Source organism: Durio zibethinus, chromosome 18, assembly GCF_047325235.1.
Source record: "Durio zibethinus cultivar Kanyao isolate XHJ-2024 chromosome 18, ASM4732523v1, whole genome shotgun sequence".
NCBI classification, from domain to species: Eukaryota; Viridiplantae; Streptophyta; class Magnoliopsida; order Malvales; family Malvaceae; genus Durio; species Durio zibethinus.
The window spans coordinates 11,243,788-11,262,634 of NC_143179.1; the positions used below are offsets into that span (position 1 = coordinate 11,243,788).

The following is an 18,847-nucleotide window of genomic DNA, read 5'->3' on the forward strand; positions in this document are numbered from 1 at the left end:
ATCATATTTATTTCTTATCTAACTAAAAATGTGGTATTAAAAGCATAGTGTCATATCTAAACACATAAATTATCCTATCTAATTTTTCATGATATTTATTTTTTATCTACCTAAAAATGTGCTATTAAAAATACAATGTTATATCTGAACACATAAATTATCATATCAATTTTTAATGATATTTATTTCTTATCTATCCAAAAGTTTGGTATTAAAAGTACAATGACATTAAATTGAACTATCTTTTCGGTCTGTTGACTTGTATATTCTTGTGTATAACACGTGCAACTTTTTTAACTAATTGTTGATATTATATATCATAAATATCTATATGTGTTTTATATTATTATGTGATATTTTTCTAATTACGACACTTGTCAACCAAACCAGACTCTATAAAAAGAGCCTAAAAAACAAAATCTAAGCACAAGCTCAAAAGAGAAAAGAAGTTCCTATCTCAATCCCAATGGCAGAATTCGAGTACCTAATGATACTTCTACTTATTGCAATTTTCTTTCCTCTTTTTCTTTTGCATCGCTTTCAAAACAGAAACTCCCCACCAATCACAAATTGGCCTATTGTTGGAATGTTACCAGGGATTCTTTCCAATGCAAGCAGGGTTTTGGAGTTCAGCGTCGACATTATCAAACAAAGTGGGGGCACTTTCGAGGTGAAGGGACCTTGGTTTCCAACCTTGGACTTCGTTATCACTGCTGATCATAACAATGTCAACCACATCTTGTGCAAAAACTTTGATAACTACGTTAAGGGGTCTGAGTTCAAAGATATATTTTTCGATTGTTTGGGTGAAGGAATATTCAACTCAAACTCTCATTCATGGAAAAGCCAACGGAAGCTAATGTTGTTGGTGATGAAAAACAACAAATTTGTGTTGTTTTTACACAAAATCTTGCGTCAAAAACTAGAGATAAGTCTAGTCAAAGTCCTCGAGTTTTTCATGGAACTTGGCACTGAGGTGGATTTTCAAGATATACCGCAACGGTTCAGCTATGACACTGCTTGCATTTTAGCTGTAGGCTTTGATCCAAATTCTCTTTCAATTGAACTACCTGAAGTTCCAAGTAAATCTGCTTTTAGTCAAGCGGAGGAAGGTTTGTTATACAGGCATTATATGCCTGTAAACCTTTGGAAGTTGCAAAGATGGCTTCAAATTGGGGAGGAGAAAAAGATGAGCACAGCTTTGAAAGCCATTGATGAATTTGTATACCAGTGCATTGCATCAAAGAAAGAAGAATTAAGATGCAAACTACATTTGAAGGAAGATCAATTTGACTTCGTTACAGCTTTTATGGTCGAAGAAGAAGGGGAAATGAGTGGTGCTGATTGGAAATCTGACAAGTTTCTAAGAGACGTTGCAATAAATGTCATGGCAGCAGGGAAAGACACAATAAGTTCAAGCTTGTCTTGGTTTTTCTGGCTTCTTGGAATGAACCCATCCGTAGAAAACAAGATTCTACAAGAGATAAGAGCAAATTCTAATCCAACAAGCAATGATAAGATGAGCAATTCGATGATTTTTTTCAGTGGGGAAGAGCTGAATAAATTCATTTACCTTGATGCAGCTTTATCTGAAACATTAAGACTTTATCCACCAGTCCCCTTCAATCACAAAACTGCCATTCGACCTGACATCCTTCCAAGCGGTCACCAGATTCATCAGAACACAAGGATCTTGATAAATTCCTACTCAATGGGGAGAATGAAAGAAATATGGGGTGAAGACTATTTGGAATTCAAACCAGAGAGGTGGATTTCAGAGAAAGGAGATATTGTACATGTTCCATCTCACAAATTCATAGCATTTAGCGCAGGGCCAAGAAGTTGTATAGGTAAGAACATAAGCTTCATTCAGATGAAGTTGGTTGCTATCTCTATTATTAGGAATTATCAAATTGAGGTGGTGCAAGGCCATCCTCTTTCCCCTAGCAATGCCGTAGTACTTCAGATGAGGAATGGTTTAAAGGTTAGGATCAAGAAAAGGAGTGCTTGACTGATATATATATATGTGTGTGTGTGTGTGCGCGCGCGCGCGTGTGTGTGTATAGATAAGGGGTTGCAATTACTTGAAGATTAGACATGCTAGATGCCACATCTTAAAGAACTCCATAAATAAATTGAGTTAAGCTCAAGTTCTATGAGTTAGTAATATTGAACTAGAATAAGCATATATAGTTTGATTATTAATGGTGATTATGATATAAGTAACTTTATCATATATCACTTGTTGTTTTCTTGGTGTTTTGATTTATGAATGTAATACATATATTTGAGAATCATGTTTACTAATCTTTTAATTATCTTTTGGACTAAGTTTTGCAAAGGACATCCGATCAACACTTAATAGTACTTTAAGATTTCATTTTGAAAGTTTTGAATTGTAAACAAATAAAAATAAGGCATAGATCTGTTATTCTCAACAATATGAAATCAATTTTAAAAGCTGATTTAATATATACTTATTATGGAAAGAGTTTACAAAAATATTTTGAGAGTAAATACTTGATATTTTTCATTTTTTTTTTTAACCAAGTACTTGATCATTTTCCTAGCGCCATGAATCCTAGCTAAGAAATCGTATTTGGTACAAAGGAGCTGAGCAATTCTATATCTTGTGCAAAAGGCCATTAAAGATGATGATCTATTTAGTTTGACTTCCAACAGATTTCTGAAAAATATATTCTCACTTGGTTTTAGTATCTACAAGCAATTTCTATCATACTCTTGATACATGGAAATGGCACACCATATTTTATAGGTGGAGCTGTTTAATTTGAAATTTAAATTCAAAATTTGTTGGGGTTTTTTATTTCTGTCAAGATTTAAATTATAATTATTGAAACTAAAAATTTAATATTTTATTTACACTGGTATATTTGCTCATTTGCAATTACTTAATTTGTTAGGAAGGACCACCACTTACAGTAATGTCAATCCCTGCCAACATGAAATTGACAGCAGTGTCTCTGACCAACTTGTCTGATTGCTCAAAGCCTCCTCATTCTCCTTGGTCTTCAACCGGGAGAGATGTCAATTAATCAAATTCTTCTTCTTCTTCTTCTTCCTTCACCTCTGCCTTGTTTCTCCTGAATTTTTCTCTCCTTGATGAGATTCAATTGTAAACAAATTCATCAATGATCTTTTTGCCTTCAATCAACGTTTTCTCCCCAATTTGAAGCCAATTTTGTAGCTTCCACAATTTTCCGGGCAGGAAATGCCTGTACGGCAGAGCCTCATATGTATCAGCAAAGACCTATTTGGTAGGAATAGCTGGAAATTCAACAGTGAGAAACTTGTTGTTTCTCAACAATGCCTGCCTGCATTATCTTTCTTTGCATTTTCCTTCAATCCGAGTCTAAAGTGACTATTCCTTCTTCGAAAAGCTCAAAAATTTCCCTGAACTCCGAACCCTTTTCATTGTTAGCAAAGTTTTTGGACATTATCTGGTTTACATTAATTGCGTCGCTTGTGAGAAGAAAATCCAAGCTAGGAAACAAACGCAAATATAGAATTGAATAATCCAATGTGATCTAAGCCAAATATTACTGAAGAAAACAGGGGATCGTTATTCAAGCATTCATAAATGAAGGTTAAAACCATATTCATTTTTCTCCCTTTTTATAGGAATGTAGCCGAATATAAGTAGCAATTCAGAACCTGGTGTGTTCTTTGAAATCTGACAAAGAAATGAGATCGGAAAATCACTTGACAAGCTAGTTGATCTCATTTGCTAATTATCTCTGCTAGAAATGCCAATTTTTTTTTTTATAAAGGAGACTATAGCCTAGGGATAGGGGAATGGATTGCAGTTGCTAGGACTTAAACTCCAGATCTACTGGATGCCGGTTTTTAAAAGAGATTGCATGAACAAATTGAACTAAACCTTGGGTTCAAAAATGCTTTTAATATCAAGGCTAGATGAACAAAGTATTTACATGTACAAGAAACGAAGGGTAAATTGGCAAATTCATTCAATGGAAAATTGAAAACTTGTATGTGTTTACAAACCAGATAAAGGGTTCGTTTATAGAGATTAAATATATACAGTCTTGCAAAGATTACGGACTGAATACAAATCAATTGTCAAACCTCTCGCCCACAAGTTTGGTTAGTGACTGTTTTCAGCAGCAAAAGCAAGAACAAATTCGACATAAAGATTCTTCAGAGCAATGATCACTGTCATCACTAGAGGACCCATAATTGCTCCCTGTAATTGACATACAACCACCAAATTATGGTTCATAAAGATGGTGAAAAGATGATAAAAATATTTATAAAGACCCCAGAAATCACGATAGATTATTGAAACACAGCATATGAAGAAAGAGGTATTACTTCCAATATAGAGGGGAAAAATGCAATGCCACCAAATATGCTAAGACCTGTCAAGTAAGCATTATGTCCTGGAATCTCATCTCGGATAGCCATGGTTCCATAATCCAATAGTATCAGATGAACTGCTGTCAGTAGAATAGCTTCAAGGTATCTTGATTCCATGGCTAGCTCGACTGCCGCCGGTATCGATGAAATCCAAGCTGGAGTTATAGGTAAAAGAGCGCTCAAAAGAGCTAGAAATGTAGACATGTAAAGAAAATGGATCCGGTAGAATCTGAATAAAAGGTATGTGAAACAACCCTGGAACAATGTGAGCTTGGCAGTAGCTAGCAATACACTGCTAACAGCATGATCAAGAACTTGGGCACATCTATTCCTGGTGGATCTTGAAACAGGTAACATCCCTAAAACATGATCCATAACTCCGCCGGAATCTGAAGTGATCAGATAATACAAAAGCCACAAAAACACCATCAATTCAAATATAAAATTCACCAATCCAGCTGCTCCAGAAACAATCAGTATGGCCACAAAGAACAATAGATTTACACCACTAGCTAACACCATTGAACAGCTAAAAAGTACCCTTTTCGAGACATCCAAACTCTGAAGCAGAAATGCTTTAATCTTCTCCAACAAATCCTCATTACCTATCAAGGACATGAATTTCCTGCACGCACCATTGATGTCACTATAAATCACTTTCCATTCTCTATTTCTTACCTTCGATTGCATGCTATAAAGGGTCTCATACAAAGGCCTTCTGAAGTAGACTTTTTCATCAGGAAGGCTTGAAAGTACCGAGTTTTGCACAAAATACTGCTTAAAACCATCAACAACCTCTGTCAGATTGTAATGAACAGCCCAAGAATCAACATTTTGTGACAAAGTTTCATAAAATTTTGACATATAGCTATCAATCAATTCAGGGATTTGATTCTCATCCATCCATTTGTTAATCCCAATTATCTTACCATAATTATTCTCTTCCAAATGAATCTTCAAAGAAATAACTGCTTCTTTCCCTTCAATTGCAATTTTATAGGAGAAGAAAATAAATCCTAATATAGACCCTACAATCATAAACAAAATAAGTCCAATCCCAACCATTGTATTCAATCTATTAAACAACATTGAAGTTATATATTGATCTAACTTGCAAAAATTTGATAGGCTTCTATTGTTATGAAAATTTTTCCTGTTTTTTCGAGCCGATGAAATTCTTGAGAGAGTTGATGCAATGCCAGGCTTAATTCCAACTCCAAAACCAGTTATATAGGCTATAAAGCAAGGAACTGTAACAGCGGGGATAGAGAAAAACCCTATTCTCTCATAAACAATAACAAAAAGGCCAAAAGTGACAAGCCATTGCATAAGCTTGGAGAAACCAACACGTGTCTTGTGACAACCACGACCGGATGGTGGTGGTGGAGGAGGAGATGAGGAGGAGCGGCAGCTGAGAAGGCGGAGGAAGGCGGCGTGCGAGTCGAGGAGGGAGGCGGTGGTGGCACGTAGGATGGCGATGGGAATGGCGATTAGGGTTTCGAAAAGGCCAAGGCTAAGAGGGTGTGACCAGAAGGAAACAATTAGGGTTTGAAGCTCACGTAGGGGCATGGAACAAAGAATTGCCCATTGGATGGGACGCCAGTAGTTTTGAAGGAGCTTGGCGAGGCCAAAGAGGAGAGTTAGGGTTAAAACAAGGCCTGCATGGGCCATGGCGACGTACATTGCCACGCGAACGGAAGGATCATTGGATGAAAAAGTTGATTGTTGGTATCTTTTTCTTCTCGGGGTTTTCCTTCTTTTTCTTGGTGTTGAATTAGGGTTTTCATCATCATATTTCTTTGATTCTGGATCATCATCTGGTTCTGATGATTGGTGTTTGCCATGCTTTTTGTGTTTAAGTTTTGGAGGATTTTTGGGAGTTTGATTAATTGTTTTTGACATAATTTTGTAATATTTTTATCCATTTTTTAATGTTAAGATTAGGGTATGGTTAAAGAAAGAGAATTAAGAAAAGCAAATATCCGAGATTCATGTTTAATTTGAATGGTTAGTGAGAAAGAATTCTATCACACCGTTTCAAATCCTATCCAAATTTGGGCATCATTCAACAACTAAGATTGCTCTTTTTTTTTTGGCCAGGAAGGAAAATTAATTGAAATTTAATTAATAAATCAAATTAGAGCAAATTTGAAAAAAATCAAATTTAGAGAAAAATTTATAATTTCACAAAATTGGAGAAGAGGTTAGGACCCAAAATATATAGTATATTTTTTAAGCTATCCTTATTTTCCTTATGCAATATATCTAGCCTACCATAAAAGAAAAAAAAAATCTGATGGTGCTGCATCTGACCATTTGATTAAGTGATTGGTGTATGATTAATTGCTTAAAAAGCAACTGATTTCCTTTTTCTAAATTTAAAAAAAAATAATAATAATAAAGGAAGAAGAAGAAGAAAGCTAAAGGTGTTTGCTTTTATAAAAGGAAAGTTAAAGATTCATAATCATGCATAGGAATAGTTTCTTGTGTTTGGATATTTTGTATTTCTTTTTCCAAATCAGACTTTAAAAAAAAAAAAAAAGTGACCAAAGAGAATAGCCAGCTTGCTTCAAATTGAAACAATGGATACCCACAAAAGCCTATCATCACTTCTTCAAGCAGCGAAAATCAATACTATTAGTTTTTCTTCAGTTGCCTTGGTGTAGAGAACTTTTGAGAGTAAGCATAGAGGAGAGAAAAATTAATAACCATTTTTTGTTCATTTCTCTTTCCATGGAGGATTTGGTGTTGGAAAATCTTTACAATGGCAATAGAGAAATGTAGATTCAAGCTGCAACTGAACTCAGTAAACTAAGCAGCAGCAAGCAAAGGCATAGATTGGCCAAAAAGGGATTATTTCACCATTGATTTCAATGCTTCAGTCACAAGATTATGAAGCCATTGAAGCTTCCCTGTTAGCCTTGCCAGTGAAAGGTTTGGTCTCTTGCTTGCTTCTCTCAAATGTTCATTACTTCTCTTCTTCCATATGCAGAATCCAAAGAAATTTCTGTAGCTAATTCTGTATTGTTCTTTGAGCAGAAACAAAATCAGGATTGTAAAATCTGCGGTTAAACCAGAATTGTTAAACCTTCTTCAATGTCAAAGTGAGGAACTGATTGAACTTGCAATCTTGGCAATGTTGATCCTGTTTCTTCAGGAACTAAACAACTCCTCGCAGAAATCCTAAACCTGGTAAATGATGATGCCAACAATGTTAGTTGCTTTACCGTGCAAGCAAGGATAGATGCCATAGCTACACTCCATAATCTCTCAACTTGCTATCAGATAGTTCCATCAATTGCCTCTTCTGGTGTAATATTAACATATAGCTTGCTTCAACTCATCCATTGTTCCAAAAAATCATCAGAGCTAACAGAGAAGGCAATGGCTTTACTAAAAAAATATTATTTCGTCCTCGGAGAATTCAATTCAGGAAAAAGTCAGTACTGCTGGAGCAATTAGGATTTTAGTAGAGGCAGTTGAAGAAGGTTCTCCTCAATGCAAAGTGCATGCAGTGGGAATCCTCCTTCGTACATGCCAGAGCTGTAGAGATAAATACAGAGGATAGATATTGATGGAGCCTGGTCTGCTTCAACTCAGTGTTGATGGAACCTGGAGAGCTAAGAGTATGGCTCGAGAACTGTTACTTCTTCAGAGGGATTTCGAGAGTAAACAATCCAAACATGAGCTTATGGAGCGATTATGCAGGCTATCGATGCATATGGAGAGAAAGTTACAGGAACAACACTGAGGTTGGTACAAGAGATAATAGCACATAACAAAAATTGATTTTTCCTTTAGGACGATACACTTCAGCCTTAAAGATTATAGGCTTACTCAGGGCTATTGAAATTTCAGTAAATAATATTGGTATTGGCCTATTGGGTGCTGCTTGCTAATTCTCAGAAGTCTTTTCTTTTAATGACCTGCTTGTTTAGCATCAGTGATTCCAATGGCAATTAATTCAAGCCACAGGTTATGAATTTGCAACTTCACAAGAAAATTCTTGTTTCTCACATGGATAGAATTGGTATATCAAAATTTATTGCTTTTGCTCTACCATGTGAATAGATAAAATATAATCTTGGAAATTTATGAATATTCATAATTGAATATTGATTATCAAATTTAATAAAAATATTCAATAGGTACTCTATCTGCTGATGCATGCTCTTACTCTGAAAAAATTTGCCACGGTTGAGTTGGTGGGGGCATTATCATTACAATTTGGGCTGCAAATTTTGCACAAATATTTTTGTTTCAAACTGTAGTCCAAAGCAACTTCACCAAGTTTCTTCCATACAATAAAGAATTGAAAGCATTCCATGACACAAGCCTTTCTTATCTTTCATTAACCAAATTTGTATACAGATATACCATGATTTAGAGTGATCTTGGTAATTTTGCGAAGAGGAAAAACAGTTTAATCTTTAAGCATGTTCAAATCATGATGAAACATCTTTCGTTACCTGTTTCATACCGTTGTTGGTAAAACATAAGGTATAGAAGTAAACTGCTAAATATGCAAGAAACGTTTTGAATAAAAAAAAGATAAGAGCGGCAACTTCATTCCTCATTTCTATTCATTTGTATTTCGCGGTGCTGTTTATCAGGCTTCAAGTTCAAAGAGAAGTTACATCATGTGCTACACAAGGAACTAACGATTTGACTGAGGTGATGGTGGAAACATTGTTTTTAAGAGAGAAAAATAATCACAGAATTAAAAGAAATCAATCTCTAAATAATTACCTGAAGGTTTCACATCTACACCTGGAACCTTGTCATCGACAGGTACTTTTGCCATGTCGGTTCTGGCAGAAAAGTCCATCATGGCTAGCTTTGGCACTTCGGGTGGATTTGCGCAACGAATGAGTGCCCAATTCACACTCTGAAAGAATGGATGCTGTTTAACTTCAGTAGCACCACGCCTATAAGCAAGCCGATGCTGTGGTTCTTTTACTAGTAAACCTCTGACCAAGTCCCTAGCAGCAAAGCTCACATTTGGATACTCTGGAAATCTCAATGGCTGGCCAACCACATTAAAGAGAGTTGCCCGGTTCCCTGCACCCTTGAATGGGGTTTTACCAAACAAAAGTTCATACAGAAAGATCCCAAATGTCCACCAATCTACGGCACTTCCGTGGCCTTCACCTTTAATGATCTCAGGTGCCAAGTACTCATGAGTGCCCACAAAGGACATTGATCGAGCATTGGTAGGTTCAGCAATGAGCTCAGGAAGAGGACTTACTTGATGATTCGTTTCATTCTTTGCTTTGCTCTTCTTTTCTTTCTTGGGCTTGCTTGAAAAGAAACGTGGTCCAAAACATGCAGGTTGGATACAATCTGGCTGCATTACACAAGTTGGCTCAATGCATGCAGGCTGAGCACAGTATGCTGAATTTTTTGATCCCAGAGTTGGGTTTGAAGATTTGACCAGAGTAGGAGAGACAGCGCATCTAAGAGAGAGGTCAAAATCTGAAAGCATTATGTGTCCATCTTCTCTCACCAAAACATTCTCCGGCTTAAGGTCTCTGTAAATGATCCCAAGCATGTGCAGATACTCCAAAGCAAGGAGAACTTCTGCCACGTAAAATCTACAGAGCAACAGAAAAGATGACAATGGTTAGTAGCAATTACTTGGCTATACTTTGTTTTCTGCAATCTGTCCATATCAGACCACAATATCATCTGATATGCAGAAGAACACAACTTATTTCAATCTGCAAACTAGAGAAGAGGGGTAAGAATATGAATACTTCCTTAAACATCTGATATGTTGAAGAAACCTGAATGAACAAGATAACAATTGGGAATCCACAAACCAACACAGAGAAAACATTGTCGACAAAAGTAAACTATATTTAAAATTATAAAAAAAAAAAAAAGGAGGGATATAAAGGTTTAATGATCAATATAAAGTTCATGTTGCCTAAAAAACTAAAAGAACAGACAAAAGGTGTTTTTAGATAGAGGATTACATCTCAGCCTCAGGATTCCATGCTTGCTGCCCAATAGAGATGATAATGTCATGGATTTGGATATGAGAAACTTGATACAAGTTATTCCAATTTTCAGGTAACAAAGGAGGTTTCTTATTTTTATTATGGTTCTTTATAGAGAAGTGAACCAGAATACCAATGAAATTGTAACACGAGTTTCCTAGCAGCATTACATTGTACATCTAATGGGGCAATTGAGCCCTATAGGGAAATGGATCCATGGGTTTTCAAAAAAAATCTTAAATACTTCCAGCAGTTAAAATAAAAATGCAATAATGCAGACATGAGCATAAAGAGTAATGGACAAGGAGAAGGAGACCAATAGCTAACCTGGCAGCCTGTTCTGAAAAGTACTTTCCAGGTTGTCTTTGTCTGAGAGCGTGCAAGTCTCCGCCAGGGCAGAACTCCATCACCAAGCAAGAAAGCTTCTCTGTCTCAAAGTGTGTATACAAGGTTGGTAGGAAGGGATGATCAAGAGATTGGAGAATCTCTCTCTCTGTCTGGACTCTGAGAAGCTTCTTACGACTTGCCAAAAGAGCTTTATCCATAACCTTCATGGCAAAATAAGTTTTAGTTCCAGTCAATTCCGACAGATAAACACTGCCTATATCCCCACATCCCAGTCTCCTCAGCACCCTAAAGTGCTTAAAGTCCAAGTCTCCCTTACGAGATCTGACAACTTGAATTGCTTCCCATCTTATATCATTTGCTTTGTGGGGCTTGTAGATGGCACTGCTTAGACCACTAGAGCTGCTCTCATCACTAACATCACTACCAGTGCTCCCTCTATAGATGCTTGTCTTCCTACTCTCAACTAAATCGCAGGAATTACTCACTTCACCACTCTCACCAGACTTGTCAACACTACTTGCACATTCACTAAATTCTGTATTGGTGAAACTTTGTTTGGCTTCGGTATAATGCGTGCCAGTGCACATACTATTTGAAGGACTTGGACAAAAGTTTGGCTCTGATTCGGATACAATATGGTTGTTCAACTGCACAACACCTCCTTTACATGAACCTGGTACAATTTTTTCAGATTCCAATGAACCACTTGAATTCGAACTCTTATGATCATCAATGAGATGTTTGAAGGAAGGTTTACCTTGCACTGGCAACATCTTCGTCTGGCTAGAAATAAGAACCTCATTCTTTCCCACCAATTCAGATTTGCCCTTACTCGAATCCTGATAGTGTTTTGCCATATTAGGCAATTCTTCAAGCTGCAAGTTGTCATAGGCTGTTTTGTATGAATGCTTTTGATAGCCTATAGAACCATTTGGATGTCGAACAATTCTGACACCGTGATTAAGAGTAGTTACATGGGTAGTAGAAGAAGGCCTTTCATTTCTAGATTGTTTGGGAGATGGAGGCCGAGAAGGCCTAGGCGTCCCAGATGTTGAAGGAGGGTTATTGTTGCCTATAGCAGAACCAGGATTTTGACTCTTTGATGAAGAAATAACAAGTGATTCCATTGAACAATTCAACAACACCTACCACTGCCAAACCAAATCCAATTTAGCAAAGTAAACCCCTTTCCTCTAGATGATAACTCTATGATGAAGCCATTAATTATAGAATCTTCCAACTTAAATGTCCCAAAACACAAAATCAACTGTTACAAAATACAAATACTCAAATCCTAAGCTGTTGAAACCAAGAAATGAAATTTCAACACCAAAGTCTTTAAATTCAAGCAAAATATAATAACCAAAAAATTTTACAATTAAAGAAAACACCAAAGATTGCAGAGATACCAAGATATCAATCAAATGAATGCAAAATTCCAACCCTTGGAAGCATAGGCAAAGCCAGAAAAAGAGAACATATAACTTTCAAGTTTCTCAAGAACCCAAAAATGCAAACTTTTTTCTTTCTTTTTGAGAGCTAAAATGCAAACTTTGATTACTAAGAAAATGCGTGAACAATAAAAACAAGCTTAAAAAACCCAAACTTGACCAAAAAAAAAGAAAGCTAAAGAAAAGAACGCATCAAAGATAAAAACTTTAAATAGGGCAAAAACAAGTTACCTGATCATAGAACAGAGAAAACAATGCAAGGCAAGGTGAAATCTTTCATGAAATGAAAAACACACTAAAGGAAAAAAAAAAAAAGCTGTTTTTTTGAAGAGAAAAGTGACACAGCTTTTTCTTTGGGAGGTTTTTCCTTGTTTTTGTGTTTCTCTTCTCCTAAGCTCTTCCAGATCCGATCCAAACAAGAAAAGGAAAAGAAAAGGAAAGAAAACAATGATGATAATAATAATAATAATGAAAAAAAAAATGTTTATGTTCTGTTTATATTTGTCGTTTTATGAAAGAAGATTAAGAGGAAAAACCAAAGCTAACTTGACAAGCAAAGCAAAACTAAGCTTAAAGCCGCCTTTGTCTTTGGATTGTTTCCTCTCAAATCTCAACAAAAATAAATAAATAATGCTTCTTCCTTTATTTATTTCTCACTCATTTCTTTGCTTTTGCTTTGCTTTGGTTCCTCACTTTCTTTGCTTGTTTTTGTGAATTTGGGCCACCCCACTTTCTGATAAGCTCCCTCCCACCATCAACTTTTGCCATTAACCATTCAAGTAGTATTGTCATGTCAATACATAAAAAGCCTTTAAATGGGGGACTTCTTTTTCTATTTATTATTTTTAATTTTTTTACTTCGAAATTAATAACACAGCTATATCCTTTAAAATTTTAATTTAGTCCAATAAAGAAACTCCATTAATGTTTAATAAACAATAAGTTATATAAAAAATTATATTTGAGTTACTATAGTTTTATCCATTATTCCAATAAATTTACCAAAATTTTAAATTCTTACGAGCTTAAGTATATTGATAATGGATAAAAAGTGGTTATCATATTTTTTTACAAAATGATATGTATTAGTAAAAATTAGAGTTATAATCAAATAATTGTTTATATATATTAAGAAAATGAAATTAATAAAAATAAATTAAATCATCAAAATTGATATTTAAATATTGTAGATTCGAAAGAGTTTAAGCATGTAATATTTTTTTCAGTTAAAAATGTAAAAAGGTAAGGAGTTTAAGGATAAATTAAGAATTAAAAAAAAATAAATAAATAACAAATGAATATATAATTTAATGAAACCCATATTTAATAGATTTTAACTTGAAATCAAAAGATTAAATATATTTTTGACAAAAGGATAAAAAAATCCTTAAATTAAAATTCAATGATCATTCAAACTTCTATTGTATTTTTATAATCAATTAAATTCTCAAATATTTATTTTCACCAATTAAACCACTTGTAAAGAAAAATTGTTTAATTGTTTATGTACAATCATTCAATTGAGAGTTTAATTGAGTGAAAATAAATGTTTAAAAGTTCAATTAGATGAAAATAAATATTTAAAGTTAAACTCATTCAAAATAAAAGATTTAATACTTAATTATAATAAAATATTAGGAACTTAAATGATTATTGAACTTTTATAATAAAAGATTTAATACTTGATTATAATAAAATATTATGAACTTAAATGATTATTGAATCTTTTGATGTTTTACTTATATTTTTTAGCGATAAATCTCTTGAATAGATAAATTTTTTTATCAATAAATATATGAATGGATAAAAAGTAACTATTATCTTTAAGAAAATTGATATTTAAGATTGGAATTTCCTCTTATCTAAATATGTTTCAAATATACCAAAAAAATAATGTGCCAATAATATTTTTAAAATGTATTAAAATATTAACCCTTAAACTTTATTTATAAATTGAAAGAGATAAGGTTGTTTAGTAGGACTATATATTTTTTAACAAAGTCTGAGTACAATCGCAAGGTACACAATAATTCAATAATCAATCTTAATTATTCAAAAGCATTAGTCCACAATAAGATTTTCCAATTTTTTTTAATAATTTCATATGTGTAGTACAATTTATATATCAATTTACATGCTTACATTTAATTTTTTTTACCGACAATAATTTTTTTAAATAATTATTTTATATAAAAAATTACAATTTTAAAATTTATATTTATTTAATGCTACCATGGATCAATTGAGTTAATTTTGATACCTTATTAATAGTAATCACATGGTGGGTTAAGTAATTGCACCAAATTTCATTAATTTTTATTTTATTTTTATTTTTTTTGGCGAGATCGAGGAAATCCCTTCACATGCGGGCATGAGAACATAAACAGGAGGCACATGGACGGCCGTCATGATATTACAAACCAATGACTTTTAATCTTTTTAAGGGCACCCTGTCCTTAAGTTAGTAGTATTTAACGCCCTTAATCACGCGGGGTAAAAGGGTCTTTTTATATTGAACCCTATCTTTAAAAAAAAAAAGGGGAAAGAAATCAATGTCTAATCGTTGGATAGGAGCACTTTAAGACACATGGGGTCACCCTACCACGCTGGAGGGTCCCAGAATGTGTTACGTAGGGACATGTGTGGGACCCCTCTTAAGGGTCTTTTTGGGGATTTTGTAGCGAAGATGTTAGGCGTAGGGTAGTTAGGTACGGGGCACCTTGCATTGGGTCCCATTAACTAACCTTCTTCATCTTCACCACAGAATTTTATGATGATCTGACGGTGACGAGGGAATTTCTCTAAAAAAGAACGGCCCCTAAGTGGGATTGAAAGGATATTTGACGTTGCCAAAAGTCCCTGTCACGCTTTCTGATGTTGACACGTGTAATATGGGTTATCCAGACAAGGTCCAAATCGGTGGGCCCCTTGTCATCCAATCACATTAACATGTTACAACAATCATTTTCAGTGTGGAAGGCATGAATCATTCTCTCTATCCTTCATGATTGCCGCCTCTACAAAGCAGGGAGACTTGATTTTATCTGCTGTAACCAGGTTTATGATAAGCATTGATTGAAAGATGAAATTATGATTTTTCAATACTTATGTCTCAACAAAAAAGGTGATACATTTTGTAGGAACATGTTAAGAATATTCATAATTACAATGATTATTTGATTTTGATTTGTCTCATACATTTCAATGTTAATGTAACTCTTACTAATAAAAAAAATCCAGGATGAGCCTAATTCTTATGAACGATAATAAAATAGAGTAAATTATGATTAATTTTAATGAGTTTTATGAGTGACATAAGATTGAGTTAGTAGATAAAGTAATTTTAAATATGATATGATATAATATGAAAAAATTTTTAAAATAATATAATTTAAAACTATTGTAAAAATTATATATGAATATAATAAAAATAAAAAATATATATTTCCTATTTGATAAGTGGATAAGAATTGAGATGTAAATATTTTTGAGTTTCACACCAAATAAATATCTCATGGATATAAAAATGCTTAGATCTACTATTTAGATTGTTTAAACTTGAGATCTAATTTTTTTATATAATTTTTAAGTCCAATTATTGAGTGTGTTGGAGTGACATGTTGGGTTTAAACTAAATGGAACATGAAACTATCTAGGACTCTGACAATAATGCTTGGCACTCATGATTAGAACAGTCTTCAAACATGGCAAAAGCAGCTGTTTTCCTTTTGTTTTGTTTTTTTTAAAGCAGGATATAAAGTGTTGGATCATGGATGTCAAATCCTTACAGTTGGACCTGTTTGTTTTGCAATGTCCTTATTTAGCTGAAAATGCAAGGAAAGATATGCAGATTTGGAAAGGGACTGATGATGGGATTATGAGATCATAAAAGAAAATAAATAAAAATAAAGAAAGTTATCCATCTCCTGGATAAGGGGTCGTTGGAAAGTGCAGTGGATAGAGTTTTCAGCGTAGTGGAACGTCGTTTTGACATTGGATCCATATCCGTTACGCTTTGAAACCAAAGCTTAAATCATTTTCAAACAAATAATCAACCATGATCTAACTTCAGGATTCATTATTTACATTAGTCACCAGGCATTATACAAGTTAAAAAATGTATTCGAAACTAGGCATCAAGACTGTTGCAGCAAGCTTTCAAGATATAAGGACCATTTTTTTTTTTTTTTACAAAAAAAAAGCATAGCTTGAGATAAGAGAAGTGATTATAAATATTAAGATTTAAATTAAAAATTTACTGTATATCATACTTTAAGAATACTTACATCAAATATTCTCTATCTTTATTTGCTTGTAACTCATACATTAAATATTGATAATTATTAAAAAATAAAATGTTACAGACAAAATAAATTTCATTTATCGATAATAATCTATCCATAATAAATTAATAATTTTATTTTTTCATTTCTTCTATAATCCATCAATAATTATCAATGTCAAATTTTCGTTAATATAACTCTATCGATAATATGCATCTTTCTGGCATTGAGCTTATAAAATCGATTCTAATAATAATATAGAAAGGAAAACCAATAGATATCTGTGATGTCATTCCCATATCCTTTCAAATCATTAGGAATGTGCACAAGAACAGTTTCTTTCAACTTCAATTTTTTTTTATATTTAAAATTATCAAGATTTAATCTTTAATAATTAAAATTAAAAATTTAATATTCTACCAACGGATCATGTAATTGATGATATCTTTAATTTACTTCTTTACATCCTCAACAACAAAATTAAGAACCAAAAGTGCCACGTATGCCGTAAGGGTAAAGGCTTACACCTTGCTTCGGAATTGAATAATCCTAGTAAGCCTTTGCTTTCATATGGGAACAAACATTTCCATCACATATCTTCTATATAATCTTAGTTTAAATGATTTTAAATGTGAAAAAAAAAATCATGAATTAATATTTCCATTTGTCTTCTCTATTTTAGAAATTTAAAAAATTTATAAGTGATTACATTTCAAAACTTCCATAATAAAAAAAAAGTTAATGTGTGATTTAGTCCTTAAATTATATCTATTGGTGTCGAGCTCCAATTTAGAGGTATTCTTGCAAATATATAAGGGATGAACTGTTAAAAGCAAAGGTATGAGGTGTTTTTTGTGCTTGAACTCCAATGCACCAGTCAGTGAAGATTAGGTCAAGAAGGAAGTAAGAATGTAAGAAGGAAAGAGAGATAAATATAATGAAACTAACTTCATGGTGCCTGAATCTTTATAAGTAAGTTGAAGGGGACAAAAAGGAGACAATTATGATAGGGCAAATTGAGGTGGCATTGACAATGTTAGATCGATCTGACTTATCAGGTTAACACAAATGACTAAGATATCTTTAAATGTCTGTTGAAAGTTTTGAAAAAGAAAAATATTATTATATCTTTTTGACCACTACATGCCCCTAATAATATCATTTTTCACAATTTTATATTTATAAAAATTTCATGATTAAATATCATAACTTTATTTTTGTTAAACGTTTTGCTTCGCACACTAATTCACAATAAATTGATCTTACCAAGGAACAAACAATAAAACTAAAACACATGGCACATTTTTTTATTGATTAGTAGTTTTCACGTTATTATTTTGACTAACCGTGTTAATCAATGGTGTAAATTATTTGATGAAAAGAAATTTCAAGTATATAATAATCATAAATTTTTTATGGGCATCAAATTGTTGAAAGTAGTATAGTTCAGGTACTGACTTACACATTAACCCCAAAAAAACTAATTGGGTTGGATAATTTAGCAAAAATAAAACCCAACGGGCCGAAAAGAATCCATAACAAAAAACCAGCCCAACGACCTCCACAGTCACTCTCTTCCGAGCCGATCCATTTCTCTTCGGAGTTCGAAGATTGAAGATTTCCACTTCTCCGATTCTTTGGCTCTTCTAAGCTTCGCTTACCTCATTTTATCTTTCACGGTTAGAAGATTTTGCTAATGTAACATCTGAAATTCAACATCAAATTTTACGTCACCAAATCAAAGCTCTCCTCAGAAAGGAAAAAAAATTCGATGGCCGAAACCGAAAAGAAAAGCAAGAGCGGTGGAAAATCCGAAGCCCAGAGTAAGACCAATCGTTTGCCTCAGAATCGCGCTCATCTCTCACAGCTTCCTTGTTAGGTAAACTAATTTATTTTTTGATTTTGTATAATTTGGATTTTTTTTTGTTTTGTTTCATTTGTTAATGCTTTGTCGTTTTGAATCTTTTGATTTTTGTTTCAGTGTCGTTTGCTACACTGCTCGGGTTTTGGCTTTGTTTCTCTTACCTCTTTTTGCTAAAAAGAAACTTACATTATCGAAAATGCCCTCATGCCGGTTCCCCTCCATTTCCCTTGCTTACTTCGGTTTAAATAATTTAAACGAAATCTGCTGAAGTAGCTATTTTAGCTATATTGAAGTTAAGTTGAGTGAATTTAACTGTTTGGTTGAATGAAAAATGATAAAATAGAATTGTTGGATTCATCCATGGAAAAAAAATTGATTTAACTGATTTAACTGTTATATTAATTTTATTATGTATGTGATTTCCTTAATGGATGTCATAATAGTGTTTTATTTTGTCGGATCCATGTTCTTTATGTTTAATGTGTGACTTTGGTATTATTT

The 18,847-nt window shown here is 33.5% G+C and overlaps 2 protein-coding genes and 2 pseudogenes across 5 annotated transcripts; 2 read left to right on the top strand and 2 right to left on the bottom strand.

The window, feature by feature from the left end:
- Positions 1-466: 466 nt before the first annotated feature.
- Positions 467-3,056, top strand: LOC111300509 (alkane hydroxylase MAH1 pseudogene; annotated as a pseudogene).
- Positions 3,057-4,126: 1,070 nt separating this feature from the next.
- On the bottom strand, positions 4,127-6,069 carry LOC111300935 (uncharacterized). Its single transcript, XM_089748096.1, has 2 exons — positions 4,354-6,069; positions 4,127-4,225 (listed from the first exon to the last, which is right to left on the bottom strand). Exons 1-2 carry the CDS (start codon positions 6,067-6,069, stop codon positions 4,127-4,129), a joined length of 1,815 nt encoding a protein of 604 aa, XP_089604222.1.
- Positions 6,070-7,001: 932 nt separating this feature from the next.
- Positions 7,002-8,324, top strand: LOC149513716 (uncharacterized; annotated as a pseudogene).
- Positions 8,325-8,932: 608 nt separating this feature from the next.
- Positions 8,933-12,985, bottom strand: LOC111299563 (protein kinase PVPK-1). Of its 4 annotated transcripts, XM_089747518.1 has the most exons (4): positions 12,431-12,922; positions 11,506-11,899; positions 10,728-11,421; positions 8,933-9,992 (listed from the first exon to the last, which is right to left on the bottom strand). In XM_089747518.1, the coding sequence occupies exons 2-4, from the start codon at positions 11,873-11,875 to the stop codon at positions 9,119-9,121; spliced, it is 1,938 nt and encodes a 645-aa protein (XP_089603644.1). In that variant the 5' UTR covers positions 11,876-11,899; positions 12,431-12,922; the 3' UTR covers positions 8,933-9,118. The 4 variants fall into 4 exon arrangements, with proteins under 4 accessions (XP_089603644.1, XP_089603643.1, XP_022750542.2 ...); XM_089747517.1 differs by having other exon boundaries at positions 10,728-11,899; positions 12,857-12,985; XM_022894807.2 differs by having other exon boundaries at positions 10,728-11,899; positions 12,431-12,877.
- Positions 12,986-18,847: the final 5,862 nt, after the last annotated feature.

Excerpts from the sequence above, each read along its gene's own strand:
- LOC111300935 (XM_089748096.1), bottom strand. The coding sequence starts at position 6,069 with ATGGCCCATGCAGGCCTTGTTTTAACCCTAACTCTCCTCTTTGGCCTC. Across the intron at positions 4,226-4,353 it reads TTTTCCCCTCTATATTGGAA|GGAGCAATTATGGGTCCTCT; the intron begins GTAATACCTCTT and ends TGTCAATTACAG.
- LOC111299563 (XM_089747517.1), bottom strand. The coding sequence starts at position 11,875 with ATGGAATCACTTGTTATTTCTTCATCAAAGAGTCAAAATCCTGGTTCT. Across the intron at positions 9,993-10,727 it reads TTTTCAGAACAGGCTGCCAG|ATTTTACGTGGCAGAAGTTC; the intron begins GTTAGCTATTGG and ends GTTGCTCTGTAG.